The sequence below is a fragment of the Phoenix dactylifera genome, chromosome 5 (genome assembly GCF_009389715.1).
Source record: "Phoenix dactylifera cultivar Barhee BC4 chromosome 5, palm_55x_up_171113_PBpolish2nd_filt_p, whole genome shotgun sequence".
NCBI lineage: Eukaryota > Viridiplantae > Streptophyta > Magnoliopsida > Arecales > Arecaceae > Phoenix > Phoenix dactylifera.
This window is the reverse complement of record NC_052396.1, coordinates 6,897,395-6,917,105: the sequence shown is the minus strand read 5'-3', so window position 1 is coordinate 6,917,105 and position 19,711 is coordinate 6,897,395. Positions and strand designations below refer to the sequence as shown.

Here is a 19,711-nt window from a genome sequence, read left to right as displayed (position 1 = left end):
TTGACCGCCATATGCCAACCAACTGTACTAACAGTCGTTGGCCGGTCATGGAGGCATCGGTTAGTGTGTTTTACTTACTTTAATGTAATTTGGAAGTAGTTTGTTGTAATGTGATGCAAGTTGAGTGCAGTTTGGTACCAACTGATTTAGATCATCACTCTCAACTTGGAAAAAAAGAAATAAAAATCGTTGCCAAGGTATAGACGTATAGTCTCCATGAAGTCGAGCGTCTACAAGATACAAAGTGGACAACTAGTTCTTCATGCAGCTTGCTCCCAATGAAACTTGGCCATCCATCACAAGCACCAGCTTATATATGAGTTACATACGCATATATATGCAGGATTTTTCATTTCATTAAAAAACATGACTTGTTCTCAAAAAAAAAAAGCATTAAATTTTTATTTGAAAGTAAAATATTCCAGGTTGATGAAGATGTTTTTTTACAACTGCATCTGATGGATTTGACACCTGTCACTAATGCAACCTAATTGAAGCAAAAGTGACTCCATTTAGAAGTCCCGGAGCATGGCATTTAAGCTTGACGTGTGGAGTCTCAAAGTTTTCCTTATGTTGTTGCCACAAAATTGCTCTTTAACGTGAGCTTACATTCAGGCAAGAGGTTTTGGGTTCAAAAAGAAGACGGATGTGCTTCATGTTACATGCAGCTCAAATTATATATCTTTCCCTTTAATGATTCTAAAACCTTAATATATCTTGTAGATGTCGCAGCGAGAAATTCTTTCTACAAGTATTAACAGTGTTTGTGATTAAAGCATTTCTAAATGATTTGATAGAATGCATTTTGGATTAAAGAAGTCTGTATTGATTACGTTTAAACGACCGGTGGTGAGTGCCTGGCACCTGCTACTGAAACATCCATCCCGACAACTATTATTTCATCATTGATACATACATTATATATACACTATGATTTGTATGAGACTGAAAAACAGACTCTAGGTTATGCTAGGATCAAATTCACATGAAGCATACATAGCATGTACGCATTTTTGGAGGTGGCAATCCACAGCCTGCCAATCCAATACGAACCCGATCAATCTGCAATAAACCAATTTGGATTTGATATAAGTGGGTTTAGATTTAAAGTTGCAACCTGTTAATGATCGAGCTAAGTCCTGCAATTGCAATTCCAGTATAATCTACGTACAACCTATTATTAAATAGTTCAGACTCAAATTTTAATTTCTTTTTTCTATAAAACCTGTCTACAACCCGAACCAAACCCAAGCTGACCCAGTCCATTACCACCTCTGCGTAGATCTAGATCGCCTAATGGAGGACTAGAAACAGTCAATATCCTGGCCCCGTTCTCGAAGTCTTTGTGTTTTGTTTTATCTTTGACCACCAAGCGTTCAAAAAGGTGGCGTCGCGTGCCAAGTACGTCTCTCCATATTGGTCTCAAGATTTCGGAAGCCAAGCCGGCCAGCTTCAAAGCAGCGAGTGCGAGCCACCAAATGTACGGCACCACATGCTTCGCCGCGCGGTGGGACCCTTTACGGTCCAACCTTCGCGAAGGTGGAGCGGGCCCGCCGGCAGCTCCCTCTCTTTCCCTCCATCCTCCTCGCTCCGTCGCAGTCAAAAGCCAGGATAAAACGATAAAACAAGGAAATAACACATATAAAGTATTCGATCAAAATCCCAGGAAGAGGCTTTGGCTCTCCAGCGTAGGACAAATGACCGAAGAGAAGACAGCTAGGGATCCGAGGGGCCCCTTGAATGGACAGGGAAAGCCCGGAAGGGAGGATCTAGAAGAAGATTACGAGTACTAGAACTAAAGGGAGGAAGATACGCTGAAATGAATGCGTGTTCCCTGCTTTTGGCTCTTTCTGGTCACCTGCACTGTGGTGGGGCAGGGCAAGCCTTGAGTCCTCGACCAAGTTAACCCCTCTCGATCATACGCAGCACCTGGCTCGACAAGCGTGATATGATCCATGGCTCTCGTACTGGTCATCATGCTTAAGTTTCAAACATGCTTCTGGATGATTTGAATGATAGGTGATGCATGATGGTTTCATCCCTTCGAAGTTGGAAAAAAAGGATAAAATTCAGAAAAAAATTGTAGGGTAACATGAATCCTATGCTTATCTTTTTTTTCAGAAGTACGGTCGAACTGCCAACTTCTAGCTCAAATGCAGAACCTCTACCTGATGGTGTATGCATCAAGGAGAGAGAGAATGCCAACTAACTAAAGTACTAATGATGGAGATGTGATTTTTTTTTTAGCTAAAATAACAACATCATACATAACGTGTACAGATGTAGTCAAGAAAATCAAAAAGCAACACATCGCGGAGAGCACTAGACAACTCCGCCTCTTCAACTCAGAGATGGTCCCTAGAATAGTTGGCAACAAAAGAAGCCATCCAATTTGCAGCTCCAGTGGCCTCTCTGAACACATGCTTCGCCTAAAACACCATCCCACCACAAACCATGGTCCGAATATCTCTTAGCAACGGATAGTAATCGTTGACCTCCTCCTTCCAAAATCTGCAGAATCCAGCCAATGACCATAGCAGAATCCTTTTGCTTCATGTTCAGACTTGCATGATGATCTGAAAGAATACATAAATCATTAGGCCTTGGTGTGCATGGTATAAGCTTATTTCTGTGCAGGTTTTGTATGACCAATGGTGACATATGTGACAACTGGCATAGGATTTCTCTTAATATATGTAGTTTTCACCAAATTAATGTTGTAAAATTGGGCAGCTTAATTTATTTATTTATTTTTGAGGAAAGTATTGGTCAAGGGCCAATCATTTGTGCCTAATGAAATTTTTGGGGCTAGAGAACATTATGTGCCATTGTAGTAGGCACACTTTTGAAATCCAAGACTTCAAGTTATTTCATTTCTTTGCTAAAATGGTATTGTCCATATAATGTATTATTCTAAATGAGTACTATATTCTAAAAATGCCTCGGAACGAAAATTTATTTGTTTCGGATGTTTCTCGCTAGTGCATCTAGAAGGTTGGATTCAAAAATAAACAATTTTAGTAGCATGAAAAGATGCTCTGGAATATTGATAGCAGGCTCTCTATCAATAAGATTTTAAGTAAAAGGAGAAGGTGAAAGGAAAAAATAAGACAATGGACATTTCATTACTTCAACCTTCAAAAGTCTTTGATTTGGTCCATCCAACTAATTTGATTGTTTGAATAGGATAGGCAGCCCCCAAGGCATTGAATATTCATGGAAAAATTAGGAAAATAAAATATAAAATATGAGTTATAACTCGTAGGCTTTACTTTAAAAAAGGAAAAAAAACAAAATAGTTAGATGTTGCTACCCTCTCCACTATATCCCAATTGCTCTTAAGAAGTAAACTTATATTAGAAAGCCAGAATCCTAATTTAATCCTAACTACATAGAGATTCATTTAGATATAAAAACAAATATTCCTAGCCTTCCAATGTATACATGCTTTTGCATGTATCAGTTATGATTACCAGTAAACTAACATCCCCTGAGCATATTCGCACAATTAATACCATTCATAAATAGGAAACCGGCAGATCACATAATTTTGTTCTTCTCAACGTTATTAATGATATATACCATAATAAAAAGTACAGATCTTCTATGCATATAACTCATTACTAAGTTTCAATTATAGATTTTTATAAAATAATTCGATGTATATGCTAGTTCTTTGTTCACAAAGCATATTAAACAGGTCAACTCAAACCGAAGGAAGACGGCAGGATGGGCTGAGTATATATATATAAGGAATTTTGGACCGATTCTGGTGCTGAATAATGACCACCGAACGACTAGTTCGTCAACATTAGAGCACTGAATTCCATCAACCACCTCAATAAGTTTCATGGAACAAAGTATGGTGTCAATTAGTTGTTTGCTGTTTGTAATGATGCTCCAATATATCTTCGCAAACCAATGGATCCCACTTGAAGAGATTAAAGCTTCCAGATTAAGTCCCATTCAGGACCGGTCAATTCCCTAAATCCGTGCTGTGCGTGAGCCATCAGTTGTTCTCCACCAACTTGACCATCGCACCACAACTTCCTACCATGTGTTTGACTCACACCAAGAAGCTAGCCTCTCGATGCTGAACCATTGCTTCCGTTATATAACAGAGGAAGCCAACAAAGTCCCTAGGAGAAAACCAACAGCGAGTCTCTTATTGTTCCACCTCTCCCTTGTTCTCCTGAGCCTTTTCTTCTCTTCTAGGACATGCTTAAGGCCAATTCGGAGGGCACAGCTGCAAGCGCAGCGGCTCTCTGGTTCCCAGGGAGAAAGATGGAGGGCTTTGGGGTGGCTCCTCTATCGGCGAGGGCGCGGGAGATAGCCAAGGGTCGAGAAGAGCTCCTCAGGCTTCTGCGAGACCTCCCGGAGTCGGAGTACGAGCTCTCGCTCACCGACCTCGTCGAGAAAGGATCGGCTGCCGGCAACTCAGCTGCGGAGGAGAAGAAGACTTCCCCAGAAGGAGAAACCAACCGAGCGTCATCAGCTGTTAAGGAGAGAAAGAAGCGGAGGAGCAGCAGGGGCAGTTGCGGCAGCAGCAGCGATGGAGTGCTCTTGAATTTTTACGTGCCGAGTTCCCTGACCCGGAGCCTCACCGCGCCACGGTCAAGCCGGGCGAGCCGGGGGGTGGCTCACAGGGACGTCACAGACTGCGGCAAGAGGTAACGTTCAATGATATTTTAAGTGATGGCATCGTCACCTTTTCTTAATTTTTGATGCTCATATTATTCGCAATCGTCGGATTATTTGGGGCGAGATTTAAACTAATTTTTCTGTTAATAATATAAATTTTTGGGTGCTCGAAATCAGTTGGATGAGATTGAAACCCTGTGGTTATGGTCATTTATTTCATGAATTAATAGGAGCATCAGATCTCCAACCATAGATCGAGTGGGTGGAAGAGTGGATGGTCATCCTCAACATCCTCATGTGGTCTCAGTCTAAAGATATAAAATTCTCCCTTGTTAGGAAAGGTTGGTTGGAGTTTGGGCACCAAACCTGTTGCTAAAAGTTAATCATATAAAAATTATGATTTTTTTAAGTAAATAACGTACTTATTTGTTACTGCTCAGGAAGTAGGAACCTCTTCCATGAAAAATTAGCTACCAACCATCCGACTTAACTGATGCTGCTACAGTTGCTAATCATATATTTCATATTAATGGTGGCAGGACATCCATCTCCAAACAATTCTTTTTGAGATTAGGAAAGCCTCATCCCTACTTGCTACTCTATACTTATCTTACCTCTCAAGAGTAGATGCTAATTGGAACAAACCGCTGGGAATAGGTCATACCATCCAGTTACGGTATCCATATCAAACAATTGAGAAAGACATCTATTTGAGTACTCTTATATGCATATTAAAACATACATGTGGCTGATAAAGCAGCATCTATCTATCCAAGTTTTGTTAAAAAAACTAGTATGGAGTTGTTAATATCACCAAGCAAGCCTTGTGAGTTGTGATGTATGTGTAGCACTGACCAAAAACTGATAACAATTTGAAACTGTGATGGTTGGTGAAACATACCAGTTTCTTGGGCTATTTTATGATCAACTAGCTAACCTCGTTACTACTTAATCACCATGTGAATAACTAGATGAAGCTATTTTGGTTGGCTCTTCCAGGGACAGGGAACCCGCCATGTTCGGATGTTGGCCAGCTTTTTGGGAGAGAGGGCGAGGGAAGTCCAGGCGACCGGTGTTGGAAAGAAGATGAGAGGAAATGCCATTGGGTTCCTTCATGCTTTTGCCCTCCGAGCTCCGTTTGCCTGAGCTGTGTTTGATCATATGGGGGCTTTGGTTGGGCTGGAATTTAACCAGGCTATGACTTGACCTTTCATGGCCATCTATGTTTGTCCATCTGTAAATTATGATTTCTAACTCAATTAGGATGGCCTAACTAAGAATTGCTTTCTAATTTCAGTTTTGCTATTTTTATTTATACGAGTGTTCAGAACTTGAGATTTACATGAGAGTTATCATAGATGGCTGGGATGCCCTATCTTAATTTTTTTTCTATTATTTATTTGAAATGATAAGTAACCTCCCATTTGATCTATCCTTTTCTAGCTTATAACATTGCAAAAAAACACTTATGAAGCATGATATATTAGTTGACAAATTTTTAGTTAAATCCTTAGAACATGAGAAAGATTAGCAATCAAGAGGTGCTCAAAAGTTAATGTTGAGGCAAGCATCCTTTGCTACAAGACAAACCATGGTCCATGATTAACTGGAAAGACCTCATTCAAATCTGTCGATCGGGCCAATTCTGGCCTCATAACTGTTTTAGAGAAGTTTATAATGCCCCATTACAAATTGGGTCAACTCAAACCAAGATTAACCATTAAGTAGGTCGAGTTCGAGTTGGGTGTGACGACCCAATCAAATCAAGAAGAGAGAAGGATGTTTATAGCTTCTACACCCATCCTTAGTCCCCCCCCTTAGATGACCCACATCCCTCTCTACCTTCTTAGCAAAGGCCCCTTTGCCCTTTCAGAATAAGACCCAACTGCCACTTCTAACCTCTTTCCCTCTCCGTCTATATTGCCATTCCCATCCTCCTATGCTATCTCTTAACCCAAACAGGATAACCCAGGGATCGGTGATGAGCTTGTTGGGAAAACAAGAGATGATGGGAGTGGGATATCATTCATCATTCATTGAGTATGGCCCTACAGAATGGGGGATTAACTACTGGCTGGAGTCTAGGTAAGAGAGATGAGGAGGTGGTGGAGGCAGTGCGCTTTGGGGTTTGCCATTGGGTTGAAGGGTGGGTTATGTCAAAGGTGGGTGGAGGTGCAGATGAGATTGGGGGGCTGAAAATTAGTTTTACAAAATTATTATGTCTTTGGAATTTAGTTTTTAAACATACTTTTATTTTCTAATTTTAATCACTCTTTCAGTAATTTCAATGAGCTTTAACAGATTATTAGTTTAAGCATTTCCATTGGCAAACCAAGAGTGGGAGGAGACATGCAATGGGCATATTTTTCAAAGGTTTCACTTGAAGGGTGCTGGTTCTAGCTGATTTTGCTATCCCCTTCTAGTGTTCTATAGTCAATTATGTTTTCTGCAAGATTTCTTTTGTATTTTACTTGCAATTGTTTTTTTTTTTCTTACGAAGACCTTCACCTAACCTTTATTAGCTAATAAGGATCTCTTATGCAAGATTCCCATTTTATGCTCATCTCTTGCTAAACTTACAAAATATATTCATACTCAGTCCCCAATTACCTCGGAATTTACTAAGCAAATAGTAGGATTAGCTACTCCAAATGCTGCCCCATGATCCCGAGCTACAGCTACTCATTTCCAAGAAATATCACAACTCGATCCTAACTTCCGTAGTTTTTGTGCTACAATTCCACCGTTCCTTTGGTACAAGGAACTTTTGGATATAGCACGGGTATCCAAGATAAGCGCATTACGTGGGCTCTGAATTATAGATCAAGAAGATTTAGAAAGGAAAATTGGTGCAATACCTCGTGGTGGAGATCGAAGTAGAGGACGCTCATCTTGAAGGCTAGGCTCCTGGTGAAGAGACAGCGGGCGGAAGCGGACTTCCCGACGATCCCGAGCACGAGACCGCGGCAGCGGCGCATCCCGCGGCAGAGGGGTTGGATGGATCCGAGCCAGCCGGAGGCGGAGGAGGAGGTGGAGTGGCGGGAGAGGAGGTGGGTCCGGCGGAGGAGGCCGAGGAAGAGGGCCGTGACAGTGTCGGCGACCTCCTCGGCGCGGCCGGCGTCGACGTGAACGAGGCGGAGGCCGAGGTCGGCGGCGAGGACGGAGTGAGGGCGCGGTCGGCAGAGCCGAGGCAGAGGACGACCTGCCATGGGCGGAGGCGGCGCTGGGCGGCGCGGGGGAGGAAGGCGGGGGAGTGGGCGAGGATGGCGGCGGCGGACTCGATCCGGCCGTCGGCGAGGTGGGAGAGGCCAACGTGCTCGACGGCGGCGACGCCTTCGAGGCCCTCCTGCTCGAGGGACGGGTCCTCGAGGCAGTTGAGAGAGATCACCAGGGGGAGGCTTGCGGCCATCCGATTCGGATCGGACGGGAAGCGGCCCGCGCTGTCATCGTAACGCTGCATTTCTGTTCTTCTCCCTCTCTCGAAATCTCTCTCTTTCTCGACTGCTTTCCACTCCGAGCCTTCTCCTAAAATCCCTCCTTGAGATTTTGTCGTTTAAAATGCTTCGCCTCCTGGCTTTATTAGCAGGTAGTTTACCTCTCGCGCGTGCGCGCGTTCGCTTTCTTGGTTCCCGTGATTGGGAAAGAGAAGGGAGGCCCGATGGGACGAGATAGGGGCTTGGGTTTTGTCGCGGTCAAGTGAATTGTTGTGGGCCGATCCTCCAGCCCGATATGATTCAGGCCCAATAACTTTTCGTGAGTTTTTTTTTCTTGTGCTAAAGCAGATAATTCATACAACTCTATACATCCAAAAAAATCGAAAACAACACATCTCAGAGCGTTTTAGGCAACTCCCTCTTTCCGACCCACAGGCACCTTCAGAGTGATTCACCCCGTTCGTGGCCCCACTGGCCTTTCTGTATGCATGCTTGGCCTGGAACACCACGCCACCATTGACCATAGTCCGAATATTTCGGAGTAGAGGGTGACACCAGCACACACCACCAGAATTTTCATGGATCCAGCTGATAATCGTGACCGAATCACCCTCAAGTATAACTATCTCAGCCCGTAGCACACGCTAAGCATAGCCCAACCCTACCCATGACTTTTCGTCAGGTCTTCGAAACATGGATACCTCTTTTTAATATGTAGGATAGGACCATTAAACTTATTCTCTTGGGCTTCTTTTTCTTTTTTGTTTTATGAGATTAGGTATTTGCGCCGGTCCAAGACTCCAAACCATACAATTTTCGTCGGGGGAAAAAACCCACCTATCCAAGCATTACTTGGGTCAAATTATTAAGGATATGGTACTCAAATGCAAACATGGAACCTCCGAGTTATGAGCAAAGGGTATGACTACTGAAATAGCTTTGAAGGGGATCCTTTATTCGCTCTCCTAGCATGCAAAATTATGAGCACAGCGCTGATGGACAATGCTTTGCTATGGAAATTCTAGAATTGATGAAATAAAAACACCTCTATGGAAGTTTTAGAATTGATGAAACAGAAATACCCTCTTGTAGTGCTCGTAGTAACACCTTCCATGTGGAAATGTTCTCGCTTCAAGAAGTACAAATAATCTAAAAAAAAACTCAAAGACACGTGTGAAGAAACAAATAATAATATTGATCGCATGCAAATTTATGCTAATTAATAAATATATCATAAATAATCACATACAAACAAGAGCATAAAGAAAGTTGAACCACCTCGAATGCAAATCATCTTTCCACGCTTGAGCCTTGTCAATGGTAGTAGCAAAATTGGCTAACCTGTTTGCAGGTATCATTTCCTTGCAGTCATATATTAAGTAGTGCCGGTGTCCAGATACAAATTTTCATGAAAATAATGAAAGGGCAAAATTTATAGCAACAGATGATCGTCATAAGTCATTCATTGTTACATTTTTTGTGAAGCATTGATAACAACAAAAAACAACAATATCTCTTTAAGTTTTTTTTGGTAAGACAAACAACAGTATCTCTTTATATATAATGTATACAATAAGAGTTAATACATCTCCACCCACTATTTTATCTTCAACTCTACTACCAATTTGATTTCTATCACGAATTTACCCTTTCATATTTACACCTTTTTATTTTGATCAAGATGCCTTCTATATAAAATCCAAAGCAAAGAGAAATAATAATGCATACTGTATTAAATAAATTATAAAATCTTTCTTATATTAGGGGAAACTATACTTACATCCAATAATTTGAAAAGCTTATACTTATTCTTCTAAGATTTATTTGTATCTAACACATCAATTCATAATTTAACAGAAAGTCTATCGAACCGTTAATTTTAAATGGACCTAAATGCCATATCAAAAATAATTAAAAAATAACTAAAATAATCTCAAGTGACATAATGGTTATTTAAGAATATAAAAAAATATGTGCATTCTTTTCCACCTAAGGATAATTTCAATTTTTTATATGAGATAAACGATTTCACCAATGCAGTTAATTTAACCGGATGAAAGTGTAAATTTTACAAACTATTAGATGTAAAGGTAATAAATATAATTTTTAAGCAATTTTTTGTAATTTACTCTATTATATTTGATTAAAAATATATTTTTCTGATCTAATTCAACTCAAAAACCTAATTTGGCCTAAGATTGTTTTTTCTCCCTATGAGATCCAAACCAGTCTACCCCAAAAAATATAGGCCTACTACAGTATATAATTTTATAATTTTACTAGTTGTACTGGCCTAATTTACCAATTTCATAGAATTTTCAGCCTAATAATTCAAACGGGCTTTTAATCTTTCATCTATTTCGTCGAAAAGATCCATCCTTACTTGCCTTTACAAATTACATAAGTCATAGGCGCATAACCATACTCAGGAATCTTCTATGCACTCGCCCAGCATTCATGAAGTATCCCTCCGTGACACATTCATAGAAGATTAATACGCCTTAGATGGATGATATGTGGATTAAACATGTCAAAAAACATACATGCAAATCTGTATTAATCAAATACGCAGATTTAACCCCTTTTTTTTCCTCCAAAGAATTGCAGATATGATCATTCTTAAAGTTCAAAATTTTTTATTATTCAAATGAAAGAGTAAGATCCTACGGATCTAAAGCCGCATGGTTCGATGGTGATAGACGAAATGCTGCAAATCAATCCAGGAATCAGAACACGGAGTCGATGTAATGGAAACCAATAATAAGTACAGACACGGAGCATTTTTTCCGTCACACAGACCCAGCGGCTGCAATTGCCCAAACTATGGCCACCAAAGTACTTCAAAATTCCTACGTTGAGCATCAAAATTAGCAGAAAATCTTTGCCCTCATCAATATTTCACCCCATCAAGACTCCAACTTTCCCAGATACCACCCATCCATGTTCATCAGAATTTGACTTCAGAATTAATACACACAAAAGAAAAAAAGAAGCCAAAAGTATAGCATTGATAGCTTCCATCTATGAATTCATTCATGGAAAGAGCAATACAGAAGAAGAAGAGCATCATTTACCAAAAAAAAAAAGAAAAAAGAAGAAGAAGAGCAAGAGATAAGGAGCGGGGGGATATTTACGTATGATTATTAGAAGTGCCGAGGTAGGGAGAAGCAGGAGTAGGTACGGCGGAGGAGATCGGGGGTGTCCTCGTAGCCGGAGAAGACCTCGTCCCAGATCTCGGCGAAAGCCCGGAGGATGAGGTCGTGGTGGCGGGGAGAATTGAGGGAGAGGAAACGGAGGAGGAGCTCTCGCAGCTCCTCCCCGTCGACGATCTCCTTCTCGACAATCATTTGCAGCATCGAGCCTCTAAAATCCCCTAATGGGTCGGCTGATTCCTTCACCACCGCCACGCTCTCCTCTATTCTTCGCCTTCCTTCGCTGTCGCTCCTCCGATGGCGAGGGGGTGGAGGAGGAGGAGGAGGAAGACTCCTCCCCCAGGCCATGACATTCTGCTCCAGTTCGTTGAGCTTGCGCAGAATCCCGGAGAAGTTCGGCGTGCTCGCCGAGCTATCGGGCTTCTTCTCCTCCTCCTCCTCCTCATCCCAGCAAGAGGACGAGGAGGAGGGGGAGGTCAGGGTCAGGGTGTCCGCGGAGGATGGATCCCTGACCCTGCGAGGGGTCACGGTGGATTTGTCGGAGGCGGTCTCGGACGCCGACACCGAGACCGAGTCCTTGCAGCCGCAGCCGAGCCCGAAGAGAGAGCTGCTCCTCCTCCTCGCCGTCGTCATACGAGACCTTCTCGGACGGCCGTGTTACGATGAGCGTGCTCAATTTGTTTAGTGCTTGGAGAAAGTTACCGGGAGGAGGAGAAAGTGAGGGTCAAGGGCCCTTCCGCTCGAGATGTGATATTTGTTTTAAAATAAAATCAAAATACAATAAAATATCATTGCCATGAAGTTGAGCATGCTAATTCCATCATTGATCAAATACTCAAATCAACAATTCAGTATGATTATAACAAATCATCGTACATTATCCAGCTAAAGCTCATAACTCAATCTAGTATTTATTTTAAATAGGATAATTCAACATTACTCGGTAACTTCAACAATTCAGTATGATTATAACAAATCATCGTACATTATCCAGCTAAAGCTCATAACTCAATCTAGTATTTATTTTAAATAGGATAATTCAACATTACTCCGTAACTTCTTTGGGCTTTCAAAGTAATAATTTAATATAAGGATTATGCAATGGAAGGCAAAGGAACAAATTTCAAGTTTATGCTCCTAATGATATATTGATGGTATCGTATTTCCAATCCATAATGGATAATGTCGACGGTGTCATATTTCTAGCCCGCGATGAGGCGTTAGTAGTGCTACATTTATGGTCCGTGATAGAGCAGCCATAATACTATATTTTCAGTCTATGATGGAACATGTTTCTAACTGATTACGAGGCAAAGATATTAACATAACTAGTTTAAATCTTATACCTAACTTCACATTCATTTGATATGCAATTTTCATAGAAAATAAATTGAAATCCACCGATTATTCTCAATACTTTTTTTTGAGTAACCAATTATTATTCTCATTATTATTAGAATACATGCACTTTCAATTTTCATGCATTACATGATCTAATTCATGGTTTCTCAAATACAGATTTCAAGTCGAGAGATTTCATTCTACCATAACGAATCCAATTTCATGACTCTTCATCACAATATTTGTGTTCAAGAAAAGTTATAACCAATCATGTTCTTTATAGTACATATATTTATGTGAAATAAGAATTCATATCCAACTAAGAAAGAGCATGTAAGACAAACTCTTATCTCAATCGTGTCACACTAAAGATATGCAAGTCAATCCAATAATACATTGAAGGATATCAACTTCCAGTAATACTAATGTTACGGGGGAACTCAGCCACCATGCCCCACGTGACCGACACGCGCGCCCAAGAAGACCACAGCGGCCCCTTGATCCAGTAACCCGACCCCGAGTCGGATATCTTCGGCTTCACAGCCCGACCCCGAGTCGGCTGCCCCTTGATCCAGCAATCCGACCCCGAGTCGGCAATCTCTCGACAACGACAGGCTGTTCCCCTGAAGCACGCCACGACCCTCTACTCCACTACTCCCTGCAACGGTCGTATCCGGCGCTGCTCCACGATCTCCTGTAACAGCCGTACAAAGCGGAGCTCCACTACGCCCTGTCACGGCCGTACCCAGCGCTGCCCCACGACGCCCTCTAACGGCCATGTCAGTGGCAACTCCATCGTGCCACACGATGACCAACCCCCCAGAAGGACCCCCCAGCCTGGTATATATGCTGCGGGGGGGAGAAGGGGGGAGGTAAGCAAGAACTTCCAGTGCATTCTCCTACTACCTACAATTATCTCTCCTTCTCCTCCAATCTCCTCTGACTTGATCGTCGGAGGGCCCCCACTACCCCAGTGGTGGTGCGAGGCTTGCTTGCAGGTTTTCTGGTGGAAAGTGGAGCGTAATCAACACCAACCAAGGCGACTCAGACGGAACCCCGTTCACACCGCTGTGCCAATCGTTCTCGGTTTGGACCACCAGCAACAGTTGGCGCTAGAGGAAGGGCCCGAATCTTAGAGCGATCGTAATGGCACGGCGAGGTGGTCGTGGAGCTTCCAATGCCTTCGGTCGCGGGGCCTCTCGCGCCTCCGGCCGGGAGGCCGCTGCGTCTCCAACACATTCTCAGCAACACTCCACCGTTCCACCCCCCATTCAGATGGTCGAAGCCGCTCAGTTCGACCAGTTAGCCCAGCAGGTTCGCACCCTCGCGGAGGCAGTGCAGAACCTACAGGGTGTGATGTCTCGGGAGCCGCAGCGGGCCCAGGAGCCGCTGCTCCCTGAGCGCTCACCTGTCCTCCTCAACCCGCGCTCCTTCCTCTCCCATGGGGAGGAGCGCCGGCGCGAAGAAGACTCTCGAGCACGGTCCATTCTGCCGGGACCTTCCCATCGGAGCTGCGCGGGGTACGAGAGGCGGGCCCGAGCGCGTTCCCAGACCCCCCAGTCCTCAAGGAACCCGCGCTCCAGTCGGTCCCCCTCTCGGTGCTCCTTGTCTCCCACCCATCGGTCGCGCTCTCTGGACCGGCGGGTGGACGATCTCCACCGACAACTCCAGGTCCTGAAGGGCCACTCCAAAGATCCCTTCGCCGACTTGGAGATCTCCTCCCAGCCGGCGCTTGCCTCGAGGATCCTGCGGACCCCGAATCCGCCGGGGTTTAAAATGCCGGCGATCGAGCCCTATGACGGGGCGGCGGACCCGCGAGATCACGTCGAGAGTTTCAGGACTCTTATGCTCCTCCACGGAGCATCAGATCCTCTCCTCTGCAAGGCCTTCCCAGCGACCCTCCGTGGCCCGGCAAGGGCGTGGTTCGCCGGCTTGGAGGCTAACTCAATCCAGTCCTTCGACCAGTTTACTCGCCTCTTCATCACCCATTTCGCCGTCAGTAGCCGGCGGCGACTGGTCTCCGACTCCCTCTTCGATATCCGGCAAAACGAGGGAGAAAGCTTGCGGGATTATCTTACCCGCTTCAACAAGGCTACGCTGGAAGTCCGGAAACCTGAGCCAGGAGGTGGCTCTTTCAGCCCTGAAGCGTGGCTTCCGAAAGGGCAGACTCACCTTCTCCCTGGACAAACGCCTGCCGCGGAGCTTCCCGGAGCTGTTGTCCCGGGCGAACCAGTATGCGGACGCCGAGGAGGCGGCCGCCCACCGGAGCAAGGAGGCCGCCGAGATCCCTTCAAAGCTCGGGAAGAAAAGGCGAAAAGAGGCACGCCAGAGGAGGAGCCCGACGCCTCAACGTCGGCGCAGAAGCCTGTCGCCGGCGAGGAACCACGGCGCCCTACGCCCTCGTTCTCCGCCCCGACGTTTCAACCGGTACACTCCTCTCCTGACTCCCCGGACCCAGATCCTCATGGAAATCAAGGGGCGGGAGGACCTCCCGGTCCCGAGACAGATGAAGAAGATCCCTGGGAGGAGGCCCTCTCGGGCGTACTGTGAGTACCACCGAGACCATGGCCACGACACCGAAGACTGCTTCCAGCTTCGGGACGAGATCGAGGCTCTCATCCGCCGAGGGCGTCTCGGTCGATACGTGAACGACCGACGTCCCCCCGCAGACTCGCGTCCGGCCGACCCGGCCCCTCCGGAGCCTCGGGAGCAGAATCGACCCGTCGCGGGCGTGATCCATACTATCACTGGGGGCTGCCCCCGGCCCGAGAGGAACGCAGGGGGCTCGACTGAAGCATCAGGGGCAGCCGTCGCAAAGAGGCAGAGGGTCGGTAATGTAATCACTTTTTGTGATGAAGATGTAAAGGGGGTTCAGACCCCCCACGACGACGCCATGGTGATCTCCCTCACTATGGCAAACTATGATGTAAGGCGTGTTCTTGTGGATAGTGGAAGCTCAGCTGATATTTTGTTTTACGAGGCCTTCCAAAAGATGAGCTTGTCCAGACAATTGTTGTACAAAACATCCACCCCCCTCATAGGATTCACTGGAGACGCTGTCTCGGCCGAAGGTGTCGTTGAGCTGCCTGTGACTGCGGGCGTTGCACCCGCATAAGCCACGGTGCGGCTCGGGTTCTTGGTCGTCCGTGTTCCCTCGGCCTACAACGCTATCCTCGGACGACCCGGACTGAACGCCCTTCGCGCGGTGGTCTCAACGTACCACTTGCTCATGCGGTTCCCCACGGCGGCCAGGATTGGAGAGGTCCGAGGTGACCAACCGACCGCAAGGCAATGTTTCCTAGCAACTCTCAAAGGGAAGAAGCCCGTAGAAGCCTTAAGCGTCGAGTCCCTCGACGCCAGAGACGAGGTGGCCTTGCGGCACGGGGAGCCGGCCGAAGGTGTGATCGAAGTTCCCCTCGAGGAAGGTCGCCCGGACCGGACGGTCCGGGTCGGCACCAATCTCGACCCGGGAGCTCGGGCTCGGTTGGTGGAATTCCTCCGAGCCAACGCCGATGTATTTGCCTGGTCGGCGGCCGATGTACCTGGGATCGACCCGGAGGTCATTTCTCACGCCCTCAACGTCGACCCAACCCACTGACCAGTAAAGCAGAAGAATAGACACTGTGCCCCGGATCGGATCCGAGTGGTCGACCAGGAGGTAGACAAGCTCTTGGAGGCAGGATTCATAAGGGAGGTCAGCTACCCCGAATGGCTGGCAAATGTCGTACTTGTCCGGAAGGCGAGCGGAAAGTGGAGGATGTGCGTCGACTACACCGACCTGAACAAGGCATGCCCCAAGGATAGCTTTCCGCTTCCGCGGATAGACCGACTGGTCGACGCGACTTCCGGATATCAGCTGCTGTCTTTCATGGACGCCTTCTCCGGCTACAACCAGATAATGATGGCTCCACAGGACGAGGAGAAAACTGCCTTTATAACAGACCGAGGGCTGTACTGTTACAAGGTAATGCCCTTCGGTCTGAAGAATGCTGGCGCCACTTACCAGCGCCTCGTCAACAAAATCTTCAAAGAGCAAATCGGCCGGAACATGGAGGTGTACGTGGACGATATGCTGGTGAAGAGCCGCCATGCAGACCAGCACATCGCGGATCTGGAGGAGACTTTCGCCACCTTGCGGAAGTTTTGCATGAAGCTGAACCCAGCGAAGTGCGCCTTTGGCGCTTCGGCCGGGAGGTTCCTCGGTTTCATTGTCAACCAGCGGAGGATCGAAGCCAACCCGGACAAAATCAAGGCCATCCAAGATATGTCCCCTCCGACCAAAGTGAAGGAGGTTCAGGAGCTCGCTGGGAGGGTCGCCGCGCTCGGACGATTTGTGGCAAAATCGGCCGAACGCTGCCAACCTTTCTTCAAGGTGTTGAAACGCCCGAAAGACTTCCTCTGGACGGCCGAATGTCAAGCAGCATTCGACCAGCTCAAGGAATACTTGGCGTCTCCTCCCCTGCTGTCCAAGCCGCAAGAAGGGGAGATGCTCTACCTCTATCTGGCGGTCTCCCCAACCGCAGTCAGTGCGGTACTGGTTCGGGAAGAGGCAAAGCTCCAGAAGCCTGTGTACTACATCAGCCGGGTCCTACGGGATGCCGAGACGCGGTATACGAAGGTTGAAAAGATCGCCTTCGCACTGCTGACCGCGACCAGGAGGCTTCGCCCCTATTTCCAGGCCCATTCTGTCACCCTCTTGACCGATCAACCGCTGCGGCAGATCCTCAGCAATCCTGAGAATGCGGGACGGCTGGTGAAGTGGGCAGTAGAACTTGGTGAGTTCGACATCCGCTACCAGCCCCGACCCGCCATCAAGGCCCAGGCGCTCGCGGATTTCCTCGCTGAGTGCACGGTGCAGGAGGCGGAACCTAGGTCGCCGGAAACACCCAGCCTCGACCTCCCGATTTGGACGCTTCACATCGATGGGTCGTCGAACCCCGAAGGTGGAGGGGCCGGGCTGGTCCTCACCAGCCCTGATGGAGTGATAGCCGAGTATGCCTTGAGGTTCGGATTTCCAGTGACCAACAACGAGGCGGAGTATGAGGCCCTAGTCACGGGACTCAAACTCACCAAGGAACTCGGCATCCGGCGCCTGAAGGTCTTCACCGACTCCCAGTTGGTGGTCGGGCAGGTCCGTGGGGAGTTCGAAGCTCGGAACCCGACCATGCAGAATTACGTCCGGAAGGTGCAAGCACTCATTCCCGACCTCGGCAGTGTCGACATTCAGCAGGTCCCAAGAAGTGAAAATGCCAGGGCCGACAGGCTGTCCCGCTTAGTGAGCGCAGACGCGCACAACTTGTCGAGGGCGATCTACCTGGAGACTCTGGATGCCCCGAGCATCGGCGAGGCTGGAGCGGTGATGGCGATTGATCCGGAGTCGTCTTGGATGGACCCGCTTGTCGCCTACCTCGCCGAAGGGATCCTCCCTGAAGACGAAGATCAAGCTCGGCGACTTGTTATGAAGTCCGCCCACTACGTACTCAATGAAGGGAGGCTGTATCGGACCTCGTTCACCGCCCCCCTCTTAAAGTGCCTCCGCCCCTCGGAAGCGGCCTACGTCCTCGGCGAAGTCCACGAAGGCGTTTGCGGATCCCACTTGGGGGCTAGGTCCTTGGCGCACAAGATCATGAGGCAAGGCTATTATTGGCCTATCTTGTTGGAGGACTCAAAGGATCATGTACGGAAATGCGACGCCTGCCAGCGCCACGCCAACGTCCAGAGAGTCCCTTCTGTCCCCTTGGCACCAATCACTGCACCCTGGCCCTTCGCCCAGTGGGGAATGGATATCCTCGGACCATTCCCCGTCGCTTCAGCTCAGCGGAAATTTTTGTTTGTTGCAATCGACTACTTCACCAAGTGGGTGGAGGCAGAGCCGCTGGCCACTATCACGGAGGTGCAAGTCCGGAAGTTCGTGAAGAAGAACATCATTGTCCGATTTGGGGTACCTCGGGTCCTCATCTCGGATAATGGCCGACAGTTCGACAACAAGCATTTCTGTGACTTCTGCGAGGAGTTCGGGATCGAGCATCGGTTCACATCTGTGTCGCATCCCCAAACCAACGGCGAGGCCGAGGTCACAAATCGGACAATCCTCCAAGGAATCAAAGCGCGAATCGGTCGGACGGGGCAAGCTTGGGTCGAAGAACTCGAGAATGTCCTTTGGGCGTATCGGACCACGCATCGGATCCCTACCGGGGAGACGCCTTTCAGCCTAACCTATGGCACGGAAGCCGTTGTCCCCGTGGAGCTCGGACTCCCCTCACCTCGGGTGGCCGCGCACCGACCCGAGGCCAATTCGGAGCAACTCCGAGGGAACCTGGATCTCTTGGAAGAAGCGAGGGAAATGGCGCAGGTTCGGATGGCGATGTATCAGCGGAGGGTGGCCCGATATTACAACTCCAAGGTCCGACCGAAGCTTTTCAGAATCGGAGATCTGGTGCTAAGGCGAGCTAAAGCATCTCAACCTGCGGAAGGTAGGAAGCTAGCGCCAAATTGGGAAGGCCCGTATAAGGTTCGCTGGGTAAACCGACCTGGCTCCTACCAGTTGGAGGCCCTAGATGGTCGAGAAATTCCAAGGAGCTGGAATTCCGCTAACCTGCGGATGTATTACCAGTAGAACGACGATGCCAGAAAGACAGTTCAAAAATGTATAACACTTTGCATTTCAATAATTTCTGGTTACAACGGCGTGCTCATGTGATTACAAGGAATTCCCAGAGGGGAATTAGGGTGTAAAGAAAGTAAAGAAGAGGCGGAGACTCCGAGGAGCTGAAGATCTGGGATCCCGAAACCTCCATCCGAAGCGGCTGCAATCCCGCCGGAAGTGGGTGCTTCCAACCGGAGGCGCCATCGGCGTCTCACGAAGAAGACGAAGAGCCGGCGCGGATGAAGAAGAAGTAGACGAAGGAGAAGTCTACATTGCTCCTACCCAGAGGCGCCATCCACGCCTCACGAAAAAGACGAGGAGCCGCCGCAGACGAAGCTCCCGCTGCCTCCAGGGGAACGCCACCTCCAAGGGATATTCCGGTCCTCCCCAGTGTTAGGGGAGAGAAGGAATACAAGGGGGAAGAGCATATGGAGGCGCGGTCCCGGATCAAGCACCTGGTGCGGAGCTCAATCGGGAGGCCGAACTTCAAGGAGGGG

At 47.4% G+C, this 19,711-nt stretch overlaps 3 protein-coding genes across 3 annotated transcripts; 1 reads left to right on the top strand and 2 right to left on the bottom strand.

The window, feature by feature from the left end:
* Positions 1 to 2,359: 2,359 nt before the first annotated feature.
* LOC120110838 (C-terminal binding protein AN-like) lies at positions 2,360 to 8,376 on the bottom strand. The gene is made up of 2 exons (XM_039126678.1): positions 7,500 to 8,376; positions 2,360 to 2,576 (listed from the first exon to the last, which is right to left on the bottom strand). Exons 1-2 carry the CDS (start codon positions 7,848 to 7,850, stop codon positions 2,559 to 2,561), a joined length of 369 nt encoding a protein of 122 aa, XP_038982606.1. The 5' UTR covers positions 7,851 to 8,376; the 3' UTR covers positions 2,360 to 2,558.
* Positions 4,134 to 6,036, top strand: LOC120110837. The gene is made up of 2 exons (XM_039126677.1): positions 4,134 to 4,670; positions 5,641 to 6,036. Exons 1-2 carry the CDS (start codon positions 4,219 to 4,221, stop codon positions 5,729 to 5,731), a joined length of 543 nt encoding a protein of 180 aa, XP_038982605.1. The 5' UTR covers positions 4,134 to 4,218; the 3' UTR covers positions 5,732 to 6,036.
* Positions 8,377 to 9,139: 763 nt separating the features above from the next.
* On the bottom strand, positions 9,140 to 11,962 carry LOC103716913 (transcription repressor OFP7-like). Its single transcript, XM_039126676.1, has 2 exons — positions 11,210 to 11,962; positions 9,140 to 9,416 (listed from the first exon to the last, which is right to left on the bottom strand). The coding sequence occupies exon 1, from the start codon at positions 11,858 to 11,860 to the stop codon at positions 11,219 to 11,221; it is 642 nt and encodes a 213-aa protein (XP_038982604.1). The 5' UTR covers positions 11,861 to 11,962; the 3' UTR covers positions 9,140 to 9,416; positions 11,210 to 11,218.
* Positions 11,963 to 19,711: the final 7,749 nt, after the last annotated feature.